The 21,390-nt window shown below is 32.2% G+C and overlaps 1 protein-coding gene across 2 annotated transcripts; it reads right to left on the reverse strand.

The window, feature by feature from the left end:
• Positions 1-2,207: 2,207 nt before the first annotated feature.
• On the reverse strand, positions 2,208-11,471 carry LOC134250197 (serpin B6-like). 2 transcript variants are annotated; one of them, XM_062732553.1, is made up of 3 exons: positions 10,536-10,825; positions 9,045-9,608; positions 2,208-4,474 (listed from the first exon to the last, which is right to left on the reverse strand). In XM_062732553.1, exons 2-3 carry the CDS (start codon positions 9,539-9,541, stop codon positions 3,709-3,711), a joined length of 1,263 nt encoding a protein of 420 aa, XP_062588537.1. In that variant the 5' UTR covers positions 9,542-9,608; positions 10,536-10,825; the 3' UTR covers positions 2,208-3,708. The 2 variants fall into 2 exon arrangements, 1 of the variants encoding a protein (XP_062588537.1); XR_009988441.1 differs by lacking the exon at positions 2,208-4,474 and adding an exon at positions 10,274-10,377 and having other exon boundaries at positions 9,380-9,608; positions 10,536-11,471.
• Between the last annotated feature and the right edge of the window lie 9,919 nt (positions 11,472-21,390).

The following is a 21,390-nucleotide window of genomic DNA, read 5'->3' on the forward strand; positions in this document are numbered from 1 at the left end:
ATCTGTTAAAGATACATATAAAAGACACACATGTATAGACACACAAACAATACAGCACATATATATAGGGGATGCAACAAATAGAGATACATACATAAAACGCACCTTTACAGACACGAATACAGTTCATCACAGAGACATAACAATAACAAAATCATGAACATACGATCGTATGAAGGAAACTCATCATAAAATTATGAAATTTCCAAAATTAATTTTTTTATGTGGTATCTAGTATCTTTAAATAAATTTCTTTATCTGGCTTTAATTTTTAGAATAAGAGGTAGAATACTTGCTAAAATTATGGTAATATGTTACTTTCTTCGTCACAGAAGTGCCCCACTTCACTTATGTTATAAAAGTATATATAACCAATATCGACACAATATTTCATGTATCAGCATCTGCTTTATAATTTTTTGTGCAAATAAAAAAAAATATCTATGCATATTTCTTTTTCCCTTTCCCAATTTGTTTACTAAATCCTATAACGAAAATTAATAGACAAAAACTATTTTAAAAAAAAGAAAAAAAACTAAATTGAGCAACACACATTTCAACAAGACTTTACACATCCTTGACAATTCCAGAGGTTGGTTCAGGTGCCCAGGTAGGAGGAAGTAGGTACATGTATCCTGTAGATCTATTATGAGACTTGTGTGATGATCTGGTGGAAGAATCATTTCTTAGCTAAAGTGCTTTTGAAAAAATAAGGTCTATCAAATGATATAAAATGTATATCAACAAAAATACGGTCAAGTCATAGGCTTTATTTTTTTAACAAGATTGTTTTAACTAATGAAACATTATAACATATAATTGACGAGACTATGATTTGAAACGAGATTGTTTTGCAATCCTGGAAATATCAACCTGTCTGCAAGAACCCTGCTATTTTTTGAAATTCATTTTTGTTAGATTGGTCATTGTTAGTATGTTGCTTAAGAATATCCGATCCTCACCCAGGAAGGATAACTCCAAAAATTAATATCTAATTTGAAATACATCAAAATAAAGCTTGAAAATGAAATATTTTCATGCAACAATTTTCATTTTATTAATTTTTATAAGATTCAAGCTTTTTGGAAGTCGTAGAAAAGGTCTTATAAAAGTTGACATTGGTACCCTATAAATGGAAAAAATTAATACAGTTTGAAAGAAATAAGATTTTCTTGATTATTAGCATGATACGAAATAAGAAGTGATTTGTGGTGTGTTGCAATGATAGCAAAAACTTTTTATTCTATGTATTATAGAATACATGACGGAAATAGAAGACAAGAAATTCCAAATAAGCATAAAAATAATGACAATTTCTTTGATTGCCTGGATTCCTGTCGTTTTGTAACCTAAAATATATTTTGTTGATCAATTTACAATTCGAAAATGCATTGCTCATATTCCAATTCGCTTTTTCTGCTAAAATATGGGAGATTTGACATTTTTCCCTTTGTAATATGATTGACTTCACTCTTTAAATTTAAAGAAATACTGTGGATAAATTTACATAACTTTGTGGATTCAGAGATACGTTCATGAGTATTTTTGATTACTTAACTGCTAAATTTATAAACCTGAGGATCGGACTACCTTAACGATCATATCGAGAATTTTCACTCATGTGTATCGATTATGTTGGGAGTTGTAAACACTATCTGCAGAGGAAAACAGACTATTAATAAAAAGAGAAAAACAAAGATGGAAAAGATACCATCATCTTATTTGTCATACAATTTAGTTGTTAATTCGCCCCTAAACTCATACATGTAGTCAGTTAAACATTCAAATATGAAAATGGTGTGCCAGATTACAAGTTGACTGGAATACATTAGTTTTCTTATTAACATTTGCTCAATTCCTAGCCAAACACAGTGGGAGACTCGGAGTAACATAAGAATAGCCAGTAATTTTTAAGTTTAATGTAGGAAAAATAAATCCTTTTGTTATACCTTAAAAAATTTGTTCCTATACAAAAATATATTATAAATCCAAAATTTTTTTTGTAACCCGCTCGGAAATTAACTTACGCAAGCTTAGTTGTTAGCCAAGGCAGGGTTTGTGGATGTTACATTATAAATACCGAAATTTTTATATACAACCTCTAATGAATTCAAGAAATCATTAATATATCAATATAAAAAGCCAGGCAGTACATGTCCCTGCCATACGCCCTGTCTTATTTTAAACCATTAAGATAATTGACAGTCATTTTTATTTACATTATCCATTATTTAAATATATAACGTAGACGTACTTTTTTCCACGGGGTCATAATTCCGCGGAATCACAATTTCTGTTTAATCCTCGGGTAGAAAATCACGCGGATTTTCTAGTGTGTCAATATATGCCTTAAATTTATATCAAGTACGCTGTGATAAATTTCGCGGATTATTTGTGACCGCTTACATAGCGTAAATTAATACCACGCGGAAAAAAGTACTTCTACAGTATAAAAACATTAAATGTCTAAAAAAGCAAAATACAAAGGATTTTAGCACACACATAAACACATCCATATATCCACTCACACATATGATGTGATAGTCATGCATATTCCAATCCGCTAGGCTTTTCTTCCCAATCCAAGTGCATCTTATTGTCCTTTCCTGTGCACGGGTCTCTTTTACTTTTCGTCCAGCATGTTGAATGTAGATCGTGGGATAAGAAGTATCTGCGCTTGATATTAGGCATTTAACAAGGCATCTATAGGCGGTCATGCGTGTATAACTACAGTTTACGCATGTCCTTCATCTTCATCAATATTCATAAAAGTATTGAATAGCAGTTCATGCTTAATTGTTCCGTAAAAACAACATCTTATTTTGTAAATTTAAAAAAAAACTATTACATTATATTTCATGTTTTTTACATTATTCTAGACCAAATACGGCGTTTATAAAGTGTCTATTTATTTAAGTATTTTCATTTGCACACAGGTATTTATTGAACCAATCTTCAAAATTTCAGATCTCAAATTGTAGAACAGTAGCGCTACACATCAGTATCTGCACATTGGATTTCTTTTATATAATTTTTACACAGTAATAGCATATTTATTTCATATCATAAGAATTGTGTTGTACAAAACACACAAGTAAAGATGTTATCATTCGATACAATGAAAATTAAAACAAAATATCAAATATTATTTTGAGATTACAGTACTGCTCGTTTTCTCTTTATATTTCATAACAAACTAATGCTGTTTCACAATATTAACTACATAATTTATGTTTATGAAAGGGTTGGTCATATCTCTACATATGTTGTCCGAATGAAAATCGACTATGCTTTTGTGAATACAAAACCAGTCCCTATTAGTCCCCACTGCATTTATTAAAGAACTGCATCTTTGACGCATACTTATAAATTATAGAAAGACGACGACGGGTTTTTGTTGCTGTCTGTAGACATTTATTATATACAGTATTTGTACAGTTATAAAAATGTTTGTTTTGTTCCCCAACAAATTGAGTAATGCAAATTTCTATTGAAAAAGTTAAAAAATATTAATCTCAACAGTCGTTTGAGTGAGCCACATACATTAAGAATGACATTTTTTAGTTTGCAGAAGCTTTAAACGATAATTCCTCAACAACAATAGTAAATTCACCAAACTCAAATTTTATCTATTCATATCTTAATATGTGAAAATATTTTAATAACAGTACCATGCCTCGCAGTACAATGCAAATGAATACATAATGTTTAATTGTTTGTTGTAAGTTCATATACTGTTGTTGGTTTATAAAATCTTCCAGCAAATAATATGATGTCATGTACAGAATCTCTGATAAAGAACAGGAAGGGATGATTTGCCCGAAACATTGGTGTATGTTTCGCACACCTGACTGTTACAACGGACCCTGTGGCTGCAGCAGCTTCGGTCCCTTCTTCGTTGACTTCGACAAAGGCTTTATGGAAGACATTGTTTATGCACATTTTCTCCTCTTTATTCATTCCTGTAAAATCAGCCTTTTCCATGTCAAATGCTGAGGGCATACCCAAGGCTGACAAATAAGGCTTTAACTCGAAGGTCGACTCCATTTTGAATTTTGGAAGATATACTTTAACTTCCACATTTCTCAAGTTACCATTTACTGTTTTGAAGACATCTTCAGATAAACTTTTCTCCAGATGCTCTAAACCATCCACGGCGTCGGGTAGAATGATCAGCATGCTGAGGGTTTTTCCCTGGTATGGCAACTCAAGGGCACTAATCATTAGGTCTGGTATGTGACAAAATCTGAAATAGTCCTCTTGATACATCATATCTGTTAAAAAAACCTCCTTTCTTCTGCTTCGGAATTGCATTTTTCTGGTGCTTCTGTTTTCAAATTTTATTTCCCAGTTTCCTTTGAAGTAGATGGCATTTACTAGAACCATGAATGTAAGTTCATCCAGCGCACTTGCTGGAATCAGATCTTGGATTTTATTTTCAGTTTGCTTACTGACCCAGGAGTTAAGAGCAATTCTCTGTAATCACCAAAGTAATTTTGAAAGGGTCTGGCACACATAGTCTCAGATTTTCTTCAAACTTGGCATATAGTATCTTCCTAGGGTAAAACTTATATGTATGGCATAATTTTTTTCTGGACATCCTCCGTTACCATGGTAACCGGGATACAAAATTTCTGACATATAGAGCTAATTTGTTTATGGCAATGTTGCTAAAATCACACTTTTTACACCATCTGTGCTGAACCCATATTTAAGATTAGAACTTTGTTGCTAATTTCTTATAAAACTACAACATCAACACTTTCAATGGATATCTTTAATATGTTTAATAATTATTTGAAAATTTTGTAATAATTTGTCAAACAATGGCAAAATATCAACTTTTCAAAATTTGGCCAAAACTGAAAAATTACAACATTTTGGGAAGAAAAATAAAAAATTAGCAGAACTTTCACAATATATCACCTATTTCTTCTGAAGGTACTTGTCACAAATAATGAATATATTCAAAAACATTCATGGGCAAATAACAACAAATGTTGACTATAACAAAATGAAAAATCATAAAATTGGCATTTCACCAAAAAACAGCTTTGATGAACATTTCATATAACAAGATATATTTTTCTTTTTAAAATAAAAATTCAAGGAATTTAAGCTAAAAATTTGTAAAATCAATTAGATATTGTCAACTGAACCATAAAAAAATTATTTATTCATATCTATAGGCAAGAATATGATCATAAATATAAGCCCCCCCCCCCCCCATTTCTAGCACAATACAAAAATAATAGTCCTCTATTACTCATTACTGCAGTTAATAAGGCTGCATCATAATTTATAAATTATATGCTTTTATAATATATAAACATGAAACAAAATCCAAAACACACAACAAGAGGCCCATGGGCCACAACGCTCACCTGACCACTGTGGCTAGGAAAAAGAGGAAATTGGTTTTATTATTGAAAAGTTTAAATCCAAAAGTGAACCTTAAGTTTCATTTTTCCTGGCACAGTGGTTCTTGAGAAGAAGATTTTTAAAATATACCACCAAATTTTCATTAATTCCCAATTATCTCCCCTTAAATAAGGGCGCCGGGGCGTGGCCCTTCATTTGAACAAACTTGAATCCCCTTCACCCAAGGATGCGTTGTGGCAAATTTGGTTGAAATTGGCCCATCAGTTCTTGAGAAGAAGTCGAAAATGTGAAAAGTTTGAAGACAGACAGATGGACAGACAGACAGACGGACGCCAGACAAAATGTGATCAGAAAAGCTCACTTGAGCCTTCGGCTTAGGTGAGCTAAAAATGACATAGTTAGCTGCTACGTATGATAGGACAAAAGGCTACAAAGCATTACAATTAAGACAAGTACTGTTAGCTTAATGTGAATTTTTTTTCAACCTTTATCAAAATTATCAACTACAGTATATTTTAATTAGAAAACTATATCATATGAAATTTAAAGAAGCTCTAAACAATACATGTGTATCAAGAAGTGATCTGCAGACTTTCAATTAAGGAAAAAAATATCATATGCACATTGAGACAATTAGTTAATTTTCAACAAGTACATGTACCTACATTATTTCTAAAAGAAATATGTTATGAATTATTCATAAACAGAAAACCAATTGTTGACTATTGGGAAAGTTAATGTTAATATTAATCAATTGGAAAGCAACCATTTTTTTTCTATCAGACTTCTAAGGGGAGATCACTCTTACTGTATTAAACTACTCCTTCAAGTAGAGCTCATTAGTGTGCTGTTAAGAGCTTCCTTAATTAAGGGACCTCACTGAGTCACTTAGAAATATGGTTGAATCTTGAGGATTTCCAGTATGGAGACACACATGAATATTCTCATTTCCAATTACATCTTCAGGTGACATTGCTCCTCAGCTACATTGCTCCTCATTTGGGAAACTAAATTATTAGTAACAGACATCATGGTACTTTCTAAGGAAAAAATTTAATGCCCTGATATCTCCAACTTCTAAGGCTTCATCGTTTTTTGGAGATTTTATGATATTCAGCTTTACACTTTACTTTGAACTTCATGATGTTGCATCTTCACTCATATATTTTAGATGACTTTTTTCTACCTGCAGAAGTAAATACAATTTTCAATATCTTCAAATGAAGACAAATATCAAACTGAATTAAATACATAATTAGATTAAATACATAAATGTAAAAGCAAACCCTAAATCAAGAGGTGTTTTTCTAATGATCATTATGACAGTTGTTCAAGTTAAACATGTTTTCTTTGATACATGCATATATTATTATGGTTTTAAATCATTTTGATCAATAAAAGAGAAATGAGCAGACCATATACTACATGTAGTGTTGTGCTTTTCTAACAATTTAGATTTGATTTTTGAAACTGGTTACCTTGAAGAAAATGCATCTATAAGCTGTCCCAGTTCCTGAAATTGTCTTTTCCAGAATCAATTTCTTTGTATAACCATGATTTACATGTATATATGTTCTTGTTCCTTTTTCTTTTCATCCTCTTTGGTGAATACTTTTAAAACAAAAAAAAAAAGAATAAAATTTAATTTTTGTTAAAAATGACTAAATTCAAGATAATAATTAATTAATTTTATAATAAAAATCAATCTATATATTAATTATTTTCCTGTCAACATGATCAAAAGGAAAGTCATATTATCCTTACAAAAATATGTACAGGTCAAGCACTATATAAAAAGACATATTTTAATGCGATTTAAGTTATAGTTTTGCATACCGCGTAATTCTACAAGTTGTACACAATGTATAGACTCGCAAGTACACATAGATGAGAACTTGTACTTCTTAAACTCAACTACAGAATATTTATTTTTCATCTGGTGTTTGGTATGAATTTGTATATTTATTACATACATCCAATGTATCTTTTTTTTATTTCAAGTAATAGATTTATTTGATACAAATGGATTGAAAAGTGTCGTGCTGAAATGATGTTTTACACATACCGGTACATTGCTAAACAGAACGCGATGTAAAATCACGGCTAAGTTTACATGTAGAGGTAGACGTACACGGTAAAATGCTTAACCTCTCTATTGACAGAACTATTTACTTTTAGTTTTATACACTTGTATATATAAAGGAGTATGTGTATTACCGGTATATAATATGGCTGTAATGTATAAGGATTTACTGTTATACACAAAGATTTCATCATACCATGATTTTTCATCTTCAAATATTTTTATACACCTGTTTTTTTTTCTTTTCTGAAAAGGGAAACTTTCACTAAATGTGAAGAAGATTACATTGATTGTAAAGTGTCTCTTAGTCTTCAGAATTTTTAATACAAATATGGAAAGACCCACCACTTGCCGTTAGAGAGATACAAATTTTGTCCTATACTTGTCACTCATGACCATTGAGCAGTGAGGGATTTTTTAGTTCAAGTGCGTACTGGCTACTGCCACATGGGACCTCAGTTTATATGATAGCATCCGAAGGGATGGTCTCCACGTCTCACAGTGGGATATGAATCTGCGATATAAGCATAAACTCCTTACTTTGCAATTCTAGAGCAGACGCTCTAAACACTGCACTGCGCAAGCGACTTAGAAGTTGCTTTGAAATATAGGCCTACAGCTATCTACCTAGCCAAATCCATTGATTGTACTGGACCTGGTTATAGAAAGAGATTGTGTCTGACCTGATTCATGTCTTCATGGTCTGCCATCAACATGTATTTTTATGCAATTATGTATTTAAATGTACCGTGGAGAGTCAGGACAGAGGTCCCTTCAGGTGTCACAATTTTCATAGCAGAGGAATCTCGGGTTACATGCATGCAAACCAATAAAATGGAGAAAAAAGTATACATACTTAGCATTTGTAATATTTATAATTACCTCTTGTCTTCTTATGTATTATATCTTGGCCTTTCTTCCTTCTTCCACACTGCCAATCCTTCCCCTGGACCCGCTTTGATAAGTTTTCTCACCAAACTATTTATTTACCACAACAAGTGCCTACATATTGTACCTCCAAACGCTAGAGAGTAATCCAAGGGAAGTAATTTGGAAGCAAAAATGCTTCAAAATGCAGAAAAAATGGATATTCACCTTTGAATTTCTTTTACACATATCATTTGCCCACCAATTTTTTAATTGTTTAAATATAACCAAATATCAACCTCTCATGTTTTATTATTATTTAATTTGTAGATGCCTGCATTTTTTTGTTTTAAGTCTGTAAAAATTGATAAAAATTTACTATATTTTTGACATTTTGCAATGCATAACATGACCACTTACAGGTGTAAAATTAAAATTGAAATGTAAATATTCTTGTTTGAATCTCTAATTGGATAACAACAATAAACACAAATTTAGATATTTCTGTTCATTTCTAGACATGGTTTTTCATGAAAAGTACAGATTTTCATGATTTACAAAAATGAGAAAGTTTGCATCCCGTTTCTATGGCAACCAAGTTTACATTTAAAAAACTATTTTTAGATTTTATAATCACTCACACACCTGTATTAAATTATGATATAAAAATTCAAATCTGTAACTATGCGTGCCAAAATATTTTGGTGATTACAGAGAATTGGTCTTAATGCTTTTGCTTGCTGCTTCAGACTGAGAGAAATCCACGCTCTCTAATGTAGCTTTAAAATGTTTGTTGCAGTCTTTTAGGAAAGATTTCTCAGGTTTGAACCTCATGCTTTGATAGATTCTATTGGCAGTTTTAAGAGTGCAATCACCGGTTTCCTTTGTCAAGAAATCCAGATAAGAGCCAAATGCTGCATGGACATCTTTGTCCATTTCCTCAAAATGAAGGGCTTGAGTCATTTCTTTTAGGGTTTCTATTCTTGCTCCCAGATGAGCCATTGCTAGGGCTGTTGAAATGCTGAACGGCGAATAGAAGATATTGGATTCTGATGGTAACTGCTTCAGTAGACTTAGCATGAATCTCTTGTTAGCTCTGGAGAAAGATGCAGACAGTTCTTTAGTTGGAAATGCTGCAGGCGCTTTTTTGTTTGAGAAAGGTAATCTAATTGCCATTTTGTACTTGGTACAATAAACTACCGCAAGCATAAACACTAAAATCCTTTTGCAAATTCTGGATATGAAGATGAAACTTTTGTGTCTGGTTTAGTTTAATCTGAAACGATTAAGTTAATAAATTACCTTTACAAAATTAGCAAAATTTCTGTTCTTTAATTTTCAAGGAAATATTCGAAATGTAGCAAATATAACAATATAAACTAAGAGTGAGTACATTTTTACCACCCAAAGATTTTACGCATCAGCAGGTTTTTTTTTGCTACAACTTCAACATGTATCTGTCATAAAAGGACTATTATATAGCATATCCTGCATGTTATCCTGGATAATCGGCAAAATGTGCTCGTAACAATACATGTGTGAATGATTTTATGTCACTACGCATTATCAATACGCTCTTACATGTAAATACGTTGTATTGCAATTGATCTATTTCTTTTTCTCTTTTATCAGTAAGTTAATCGACGCCTCAAATTTCGAACTTTAAAAACAAGTTTCTTTAAAAGTGAAAAAGATGGTGGTAACGAACAGTTATATATTTTTTTCAAAAATAGTTCCGTGAACAGAAGAATCAACACAAAGCATGGAAAGCTGGATCAGGCGACTGGGTAGAATAATGAGGTATTGTTTTACTTTTAAAATATTGAATTGTGACTATTGAAAAGAAAATTATTGTTTATTTGCGGTTTTCAAGTTTGAATTTTTTCAGTGGAAAGGGTCTCTCATGACACAAGATTTCAGAATGTAACTATAAAAAAATACCAGCTTTTGGGATATAGCCTGGAAGACGTCACCTGATTTAGGACACTCAGTGCTTTGATATCACACTGCATTGCCACAATGCACCTCTAGTTGATGATGTATATCTATCATTTTAATGTATGTGTATAAAAATAGATTATATGAACATAAGAAGGTTTTTCGTCATTTGTTCTTAAATTAATGCTAATTTTTTAAATAATATAAGAATACTCTAGTGTGTTAAGCGTAAATTAATTGTGTGATTTAAATTTCATGTAATTACCTGAAAAGGTTTGTCCCCACAAAATATTCCTCCTTCATATACTCTCACAGATTTTAAATGTGTTTACATGCAGAAAGTCGGGAAGCAAAAATAAATGTACACCCAGTCTTTGTTTGGGTGTTTAACTTTTTTGTATGAAATGCGCAGTTCAAAATATAAAACAATTTACGACCGTGACGAGAAATATCAAGTTTCGATTTGCGGAGGAGTTTCAGTCTATGGTCCTTTTACATATTAACAAATGAAATACACTGTACAGAATGTTTTGATATCCACATTTTGATATAATGTTCGACAAAGATTTGAACAATGTTACAATGTCTTATTGATCCAGGTGATATGTGAAGAATAAAAAACAATAATAATTAAGCATGATGAACAAATAATATGAAGGGTTGTCCAATAATGTTCCAACCCAAAACAAAATTTCAAGTTACGCAAATTTTCCCTTATAATTCCCCCTTTCATCCAGCAAAACAGACTGACAATTTTTTTTTCCTGTCAAGAATAGTCTTAAAAGTTCCAGATACGACAGGTAATGTTTATTCTTTCCCGGTTATTTCGTTCCATTTGGCCAGGACTTCAGTAAATGTAAACAAGTAAGATGGCATGAACTCCTTTTACTGACTTAATGTCTTAATGAATTGGCTCGGTGAATATTTTGCTCCTCAGATGGTTTAATCATCATATTCACTTAAAAACAGCAAAAATTGTAACGAACACAGAGGGTTGAATAAATAATGGCCCCAAGTTGCTATTTTAATTAACTTTTTTCAGGTGGGAGAGAGAGAGAGAGATTTCATTGTACATCCATTATGGAAAAATATCCCCCAAAATTCAAAATTTCGAACGCTTTACCAGGTTAAAGTATATGATAGGTTCCCATCTGCTTAATTACTAGACAATTTCCGACCCTTACACACAATGTTACTTCATGTACATTCAATTTTATAGTTTTTCGTTTGTTTGTTATTTTTCTTTTCTTTTATGTTTTTTTCTTTTTTTCTTTTAGAAAATTATTTTTTTAAATCAGAAATGGTCGTTTAACAAAAAAATACTTATATTTATGCATATCAAATTCATGATGTTTCATTTTTTCAGAACTTTTTAAAAAATACATAAAATCTTAGAAACTTTGCTGTGTGACTTATTTACACTCCATTTCATGACAAGATAGAAGTCGAATAGCATTTTCCAAAATTGTTTTACATTGTGTTATATAAATGGTTTTATCAGAAGAAATCTATCATCGTTTTCTGCTATTTGAAATACTTATTATTGTCTGCTTTGATCCCACTGTAGGATGTGGAGACCGGTCCTTCGGATGAGACCGTATAAATCGAAGTGCTGTGTCGCATTGGAAATAGGCACAAAAAGTACCCTCACTGTTCAATAGCCCTGAATGCCGAGTATAGTACGAAATTTAGAGCTCTCTTTAATTACCGGTGTCTCTATATGATCTAAGAATTCTTGAGAAGAAGGTTCAATAATATACAGTCAATCAATCATACAGGAAGCATAATTACATAAGAAGAAAGGTTTTCTAATTGAGGTAACTTTTGCTGACCTACCTTCGACAGTTTTTGACAGAAGTAAGGTAAAAAGAGAGTAAAATCGGGCAATTTTTTTTTATTTTTAACTTCCTTGTATGAAACGCGCACCTCAAAATACATTATGTCGACAAAATAGATTAAGAATGATTGGCAGTTTTTGTCATGGCTTTATTGATTAATAGTCAAATCAATCATCAATACAATCAATAGTCAAAATCAATCATCAATACAATCAATAGTCAAATTAATCATCAATACAATGAATACAATGATGTACACAAGGTATCTCTACAATGATGTACATAAAGTATCAATTCAATGATGTACATAAAGTATCAATTCAATGATGTACACAAAGTGTATATTGAATAATTAATACACAATGGGTACAATGATATTCAATGATAAACAATGATATTCAATCAATGATGTACGCAAAGTGTATACATGTATTTACACAATGGGTACAATGATATTCAATGATATGCATTGATATGCAACGTTATGCAATAATATGCAATGATATTCAATGATATACAATGATATTCAATGATAAATGAATTGCAATGAGCAGGTAGCAATGTATTACAAAGACAATGGTCTACGTCGACTTTATCAATAGTATATGACGTAGAATCAATAGCAAGGGCACAATGACGGAAGCTCAATTATTGGCCACTGGCCCTGGAAGATAACAGGATCAGCAGCGAGCTTCTAGCAAAATTCGATTCAGCATTAAAAAACAGCCTGTAAGAAGACCATATACTTTGCATTTCAATGAAACGTAATAAAGCCATGACGCTAACGGGTTCTTTTGGTATCCAAAGGAACGGAAGTTATGGATCCTATCGCTGGTAGCCAAGGGAACGGCAGAAATGGATTCTTCTGCTTGAGGTCAAAGGAATGGATGTAATGGATTCTTCTGCTGGTGGCCAAAGGAATGGATGTAATGGATTCCTCTGCTGGTAGCCAAGAGAATGGATGTTGACTGAAAAAGGAAATCAAAGACAGCAGCAACATTTTGTTGACAAAAAAGAAAAATTCATCAAAATCTTGTAAATTGGGAGAGGTGGGTGGGATGCTGAGCTTCAATGGATGACGGAAGATGGAAAGGAAGAGCAAATGCACATGCGTAATGGATGTGGCTAAATGAAGTCAGTGCATTTGAGTGAGAGTTATCTTCCCTAAACTTTTTATCTCTATTTGTCTCCATAACGGGACTTAACTCATATTGAGTTAAGTCGGATTATGTCGACAAAATAGATTAAGAATGATTGGCAGTTTTTGTCATGGCTTTATTGATTAATAGTCAAATCAATCATCAATACAATCAATAGTCAAAATCAATCATCAATACAATCAATAGTCAAATTAATCATCAATACAATGAATACAATGATGTACACAAGGTATCTCTACAATGATGTACATAAAGTATCAATTCAATGATGTACATAAAGTATCAATTCAATGATGTACACAAAGTGTATATTGAATAATTAATACACAATGGGTACAATGATATTCAATGATAAACAATGATATTCAATCAATGATGTACGCAAAGTGTATACATGTATTTACACAATGGGTACAATGATATTCAATGATATGCATTGATATGCAACGTTATGCAATAATATGCAATGATATTCAATGATATACAATGATATTCAATGATAAATGAATTGCAATGAGCAGGTAGCAATGTATTACAAAGACAATGGTCTACGTCGACTTTATCAATAGTATATGACGTAGAATCAATAGCAATGGCACAATGACGGAAGCTCAATTATTGGCCACTGGCCCTGGAAGATAACAGGATCAGCAGCGAGCTTCTAGCAAAATTCGGCCATATGTCTTCACATGGGAGCTAATAAAGCGCGGCATGTGGAGACATCCGCCACATGCGGCAAATTTTGCCCATGCCATGACAAAACTGCTATTTACTACAATTATGCAAAATTAATTACTGCTTGATATGTATGCAGTATACCGTAGAACTAGGGAAATTTTATATGAAGATCAATAATATATGTAATGATGGATAAATTTTCAATAGATCAATAGTTGCAAAAATCTATAATATATGTAATGATCAATAACTGTTCAATAATTCAATAGATTAATAGTTGCAAAGATCAATAATATATGTAATGATTAATAACTAAATGGAAATGGTAGGTAGCACTGCAAATTTTGACAAATTATTTTGATTTTGTGACACTGAATGGTATAGAGGATAATGGTAGAATGTGCTATATGAGAAAGGTTAGACACCCTCTGGATACAATTTTGATGAGCCCTGTTGAATATTGGGGTAGTGACTATACACTCATCCCCTGTGGTAATGAACCAATATAATGAGCTATTTATCCTAATGCAAGCCTTGTGTGACAACATGGGCCTGAAATAATTTCTTGGCAGTATTTGTGACCCAATGAATTTAAACCTTGGTATTAAACATAATTGAAAACAAGACAGTCAATTTCATAAACTTTTGTAGATGGCAAAGGGACATGGTACCAATACTATTACCCACAATGAATCATTATGACATGAGGGTTGTTGTATTATGACACCAGAGTTTGAATATTTGAATGGTTGGACCTTTTTCCAGGTCATTCCGTGTCGACCAAACCATCTGATATGGATGTTGTATTGTTCTAAATCCAATTTGCATTATCTACATTGATGAATGTGTGGTTTTTTGCATAATACTATTAAAGATGATCCAATAATCCATACCATGACAGAAGTGCCTGCAAACTTAGAATAAATTAAAAAATGGTAAAAAGGTGTTGTCAAGTGTCTGACTGACTAGAATTGAATGTAAGTCTGAAATGCATGGACTTCCAATAATCCATACCATGACAGAAGTGCCTGCAAATTTAGGATAAATTAAAAAACAGTAAAAAGGTGTTGTCAAATGTCTGACTGACTAAAATTGAATGCAAGTCTGAAATGCATGGACTTCCATCTCCCTTTAAACTTTATATAATCTTCAGACAAGCCTGATAAATTCAAGTGTGTAGCACCCCCAATTCTAAGAGTATTACCCTTAAATGTTTTAGTGTCAAAGCCAACAAATGAAATAAATTTCTGTAGCATTAAAGTAAATTGGAATGACGAGAAGGCTTCACACCAAATTAAGCAAAAAACTGAACGTGGAATGTTGGTTTTAATTGACAAGTAGCTGTGAAGTATTTTAAATAATAAAGATGTTTCTTGGTTTGACAAAATGTGGAAGATATATATACATGTATAATTATGCTTTTTTGCATCTATCCATTTAATTAATTAATTAACTTAATTATATTTCTTTGTCTAGCTATTTATTTATTTATTTTTATTTATTTATCTATTTATTTATTTATCTATTTAATCTATTAATTAATTAACTTATTTATCTATATTTAATTGTCTATTTATTTATTTATTATATTATTAACATAATTTTTAAATCATGGGCTAAAGCTGCATTGTGAAATCTTCAGCTACATACCACATTTCCTGATAAAACTTTACTGTTTAACGAAAATTGAATGAGAAAGGCCACAGCATTGAACAATACTGCATTTGAAAGGTGGGCTTCTTGAAATTGACAATAATCAGCCAAACAAATTTTAACTCTTTACAAATGTGCTCTGGGATGAATATGTTTGGCATAATTATTTTTGTTACTTCATACAGATGTATTTCCGCCATTTCCCGTGTAACTTGTATATTATTTTTTGTATATATTGTACATATATTGTTGAACTTCATGTACCATTTATAAGGTTTGAGTGAATAAATTGAACTTGAACTTGAACTTGGCTTGTGGAATTTTTAACTAGAACAAGAAATGTTAAATTAGTGGTTGGGCCTTCAATTTTAACCTGAATTAAGTTTGTTAGTGTTTAGGTAGTTTCTAACACACTAAGAAATCCTTGAAATTTATTCGTTTATCTATTTTATGTTAAATACGTTATGTGGCCTACAATTTTAAACTGATTTAATACTTGATATCGCGATTACTTAACTTAGCGGAACTCTTTCACGAAGGAGGTAGGAAATGTCTGTTGGCTGGGGACAAATGTGCTATTGTATACAATGCAAGATCGATCATTGTAGAATTTATAAGGACAGATAACTTAAAAATCCTGGTGTTATACCTTGCTAACCAATCGCTGAACCAAGCTAATTAATTTTTGAAAGGAGCTTATCCTAAAATGTTACATTTTTAACGATATTTTTAACTAAGCAGGCTCTTCTCATTTAATTTTCATTGAAAATCGTCACATTTTAAAGATGATAAAAATAATCTAATCTTACCTTATTTGACAATCTACTATTTGGAGTTCAATTCTTGGCAATACATTGTACTTTCAGCATAAAATTGTTCAAATCATTCGATTGTCAATACTGTAAACAATGCCATGTGCCCCAGTAATCTCGCAAGATTTGAGCTTTCTCGACTCCCCCGCAAAAGAGCGGTAGTAAGATAGATAACTGCGAGGTACTAGCGATATTATGTATTGGAATTTCTATTTCCTGACAATTTTGTTGAAATGTTTAGGTAGTTTCTAAGACTCTAAGGAATCCTTTGGATTTATTTATTTTATTTTAAATAAGTGGTTGGGCTTTGAATCTTAATCTGCATTAATTGGAATTCCTATTTCCTGACAAGTTTGTTGAAATGTTTAATTAGTTTCCAACACTATTTATTTATTATTTATTATTATTATTATTATTAAGGTCTTCCGTTTCCAACGGAAGACCTTCTACTGATTCTGTTGGTAAAGATTATTATTCTTTTTTTTCTTCAATCTGCTTCCTAGACCGCAACTTTGAGACCTCATATCTCGCTCATTTCTCAACGGATTTCGCTCAATTTTTCAGACGTTATAGACGTTAATAAATTCTATCAGAATAATGTCTAAAATTTCAAAAAGCCACTTCCGGTTTTGAGTTATTTCCCTTTAAAGGAAAATTTATAGGCTTTCGTTTCCAGACAAAGGCTCAGAGACGGCTAAAGCTGGAGCAGAAATTTTACTGATTTTAGATAATAAAAGGATTGAAGTTGTGCACATCGGTTTTTGTTTTTCTATTTCTGTATTCAAAATGGCGCTATATAGGGGTCAAAAATTAGAACGCTTAAAAGAACCAAAAATTACTCATATTTTTCTTTTTATCTTCTAAACTAAAAATATTTTGTTAAAATATATAGAACATAATTTGTGCAGAATTAGAAGATCTTTCAAGTGATATGTCGAAAAAAGGGCTGACCCCTAAATTAAGGGACCTAGAGGGGCCAAATTTTTTTTCCAGATATCTCAAAAAGTATTGAGAATTTGTTATGCATTAAAGAAGCAAAGTTGTTCAAAATATCAAGCTTTATCTAATGGGTTCGTCAAAATACGTCCGGGGACGTCACTTCCGGTCGAACCGGAAGTAGTCAGAAAATGCATATTTTTGACGTTTTTGACAGGTTTTTGGGTAACATCTCTCACTAGAAGCTTGAATATTAATTTTCCATCCGTCGTCGTCACTTCCGGTCAAACCGGAAGTACCAAAGAATGGCTTAATTTTGCTTTATTTAACATAGATTTGGAGGATTACCGGTAACCCATTTTTGGACTTCATTACTCTTTTCTTTAAAATGAAAGTTACTTCCGGTAAAACAGGACGGAAGACCTACTCGTTGCTTTGCAACGAGCTCGGCTCTAGTTATTTATTATTATTGTTACCTACTGACTGACAATCCAATGGAGTTTAGATGAAAATTTTTCCAAATGTAAGCCATCGTCATTGAACACCCAAGGAGCATGCACTTATAATCTTTGGACACTGAATATTTTGCTCAAGGAAATCATTCCATTTTCCTCGTAACTTTTAGGGATCGTAAAATAACATTTCATGCATTATATTATACAAATTCGTCATCATAAAATACTTTACTTTCACTACAGTATAAACATTTCCATTCATAGTATGCAAATGAAATTCTATTTACAACACAAATAGACATCACAATATACACAAACATCACTAAACACAAATCGTACCAAATCTATGGTATATGAACCTGATCTGTAGATGGTTCCCTTCTCAATTAGTCATAGCTTACCCTCAACTCTCACACTCCCTGATCTGTGACTCTTCTTCAAAAATATTTCTCAACCAGTGTAAAACATGAAGGCAAAAACAATGGTGGTGATGATCGAGGTGATGTCAATGCAAAAATAAATAAATAAAGTAAACATTGAATAAATAGCATATATCAAGACAAGCACAAGTGTAACAACAAGACTGTCAAGAGATCAGCTGATTGATGCACAAAATAATTCAATTAAATGGCAAGTAAAATATTAACAGTTAAATTAACAAAGTGATAAATGCCACTATGGTTGAATGCGCAGAAAATGTCTCTCTTAAGGATCATTCACAGACCAGTTCCTCGCTGCACTTAAAAATTAAAACAATTTTACCGACACATGTTTACACGGAAGCCATGATGGATGGAATATTTTGCAGTCCGAACCCGATGAAATGTGACGCCGATCTATGTCGTGGCGGATCCAACAGGCACGTGATCACTGCATGGTGGCTATTGGTAATTGTCCAATGTATGTGGGCACCATTTGTAAACGTTGGTTTTAATACCAACGAAAAGTTGGTTTCGATTTCACCAATGTATTAATATTCGCAAACAAGAGTTCATCTACTGCGATGGTTGCTGCACACGTGGTTAATATCATCATTGGGGATGTTGATACTTTAGATATGCTATGATAATAAATTAATATTCTCACATCCTGTAATATGGATGGGCGCTTTGTCCAGGATCTATTTGCCCTGATTATGTTCATATTTCCGACGTTGGACTCTCAAAGGAACACCAAATGAAGATGAATAGTGTTGAGACTTAACTCGATGCTGAGCTTCAATGGATGACGGAAGATGGAAAGGAAGAGCAAATGCACATGCGTAATGGATGTGGCTAAATGAAGTCGGTGCATTTGAGTGAGAGTTATCTTCCCTGAACTTTTTATCTCTATTTGTCTCCATAACGGGACTTATCTCATATTGAGTTAAGTCGGATTAACAATAACCGATATTTACCGATTATCGCAATGGAAAAGTAATTTAAGCTTTTTCCGCTTTAAATTTTTTGCAAATAAAGTAGAATCTATTTATTAATCTTTTGGGCTTTTTGTTTAAGGATATATTTCAATAATTTAAAGCAAAAAGATATTCTAATATTTCTTTTTTTTCTCAAATTTAAGCCTTCTTTATACTATTATTCATACATTAACAATAAAAATGTTTTATGAATTTAAACAAGGTCGATTTACAGGAGCAATACATTTTAAAACTAGAGGTACTGTGAGCAATGAGCTTACGAAATGATACCCCCGCCTCCCATATGAATATAATGGGAGTGTCCATGTTTTCTTAATGGAACCCCAGAATATGTGTCAGAACAAAAAGTAAAATAGAAGGTGCACAATGGCAGTATGTAATATAGATTCAATTAAAGTTTCATCAAATTTTATTTGTAATACAGATTCAATTAAAGTTTCATCAAATTTCATTCGGTGGTATAAGAGGAATTGCGGATAAGAGATGGGTATCCCAAAGCGTAACGGACGGACGGACATAACGATTACTATATACCCCCCCCCCCGCTTTTCAAGCGGGGGGTATATAGTAATCGTTATGGACTTAAGCGGGTTGTGCAATTTTCAACTGCAATGGATCCAATCATTTTTCCCGTATTAAAAAAAGGGATTTTCTTATTACATGTACTATAAACTTAGATTTATAGATTTTATCTTACATTTTTCAGACATCAGAAATATCCACTGTATGTCATTTTTTTTTAAAAAAAAACCTTGGAGACACTTTGGAAAGAGAAGGAGCGAATCGTTTGCAACCCGTTATACTAGTATTACAAAATGTCCGTAACCTGTAACAACCATTCACGATATAAAATTCGTTACACAAAATCGTGAACATCCAGCACCAGTAAATGAAGTACCGGTACATTGACTATTTAAATGTATGATTAAAAAAGTACCATTTTGACAATATCATAAAAAGTTTTTTAACATATGCAAAGTTGTTAAATCAGTATCCAATTTTCAAAAAATAAAAGATTACTCAATATCGAGAGAGAACGTGTAAGTCTCACCTTCATTATGAAGTTAGATTTCCTTTACCTACCTTCTATAAAAACGTAAATTCCAATGAGTAATTCTTCTTATTCTGTAGCAGATTTTAAATACGAATATCTGAGATCAAATTAAAACGAAAGTAAGAAAGAAGGTAATTCCAGTAATATTTTGAATGTTCAGACTTCCTTAAACGAAATGCGCATTTCAAAAAATCAAATCTTCTAATGGGGGAAATAAAGATTGGAAGAAACTGACTGCGAGTGGTATAGCTCTTTTATCTTTTATCAAACCTGCTACAGGAAACTATTCCCCAAGGGCTTGCCCGAGGAGAATAGTTCCTGTCAAGGGTTTGATGAAAGAACTATCCCACTCACAGTGGATAAGCGTTTACTCATATCATAATTTCTAAGGTTTTTACTTTCATTTCATGACAAGGTAGAAGTCGAAAAGCAGTTTCCCTAAATTGTTTTAATTGTGTTATATACAGGGTTTAAAAAGAAAAATTTTACATCGTTTTCTGTTTAAAATAATTCTTACCGGGTATAATTGTCTTTGATCCCACTGTAGGACGTGGAGACCGGTCCTTTGGATGAGATCATATAAACCGAGGTCCCGTGTCACAGTAGATGTTGGCATGAAAAAGTTCTCTCACTGCTCAATGGTTCTGAGTATAGTACAAAATTTGAAGCCCTCTTTACCGGCGTATCCATATGAGTTATAAATTCTTTAGAGGAACGTTCAACTATATACAATCAATCAAACATATAATCTATTCCACTTTTAGGGAAAATAAGATCTTCAGTAGTATATTCTTTCATCACTTTTATTATTGTAATGTCTTACATTTTGTATAGTATTATTTAGAATTGCAGATTGTGCATTTCAGGTGCTTTAGCAAATATGTCAAATCTTGAATGACTAAATACATTGTTCATTGTTCCAATAGTCTTTATAACCATATTCTAATGCTTGAATTCCGCTGACTGACCCGGCCGTCTGCTGTTTATGTTTAAGCTAAAATCAGCTGCATTTTGTTTATGTAACCGGAAGGGCCTGCAGTTTGATATTTATTTTAGTTATGAAAATATGCTGTTTCCTGTGTAGGTTTTATTATATAATCTGAATTTTCACGCACAA

Source organism: Saccostrea cucullata, unplaced genomic scaffold (assembly GCF_032062105.1).
Source record: "Saccostrea cucullata isolate Sc308-1 unplaced genomic scaffold, CSIRO_AGI_Scuc_v1 ctg1277, whole genome shotgun sequence".
Taxonomy (NCBI): Eukaryota; Metazoa; Mollusca; class Bivalvia; order Ostreida; family Ostreidae; genus Saccostrea; species Saccostrea cuccullata.

Coding starts and splice junctions, on each gene's coding strand:
- LOC134250197 (XM_062732553.1), bottom strand. CDS start 9,541: ATGCTTGCGGTAGTTTATTGTACCAAGTACAAAATGGCAATTAGATTA. Junction 4,475..9,044: donor AGCATTAAGACCAATTCTCT/GTAATCACCAAA, acceptor GTGATTACAGAG/AATTGCTCTTAACTCCTGGG.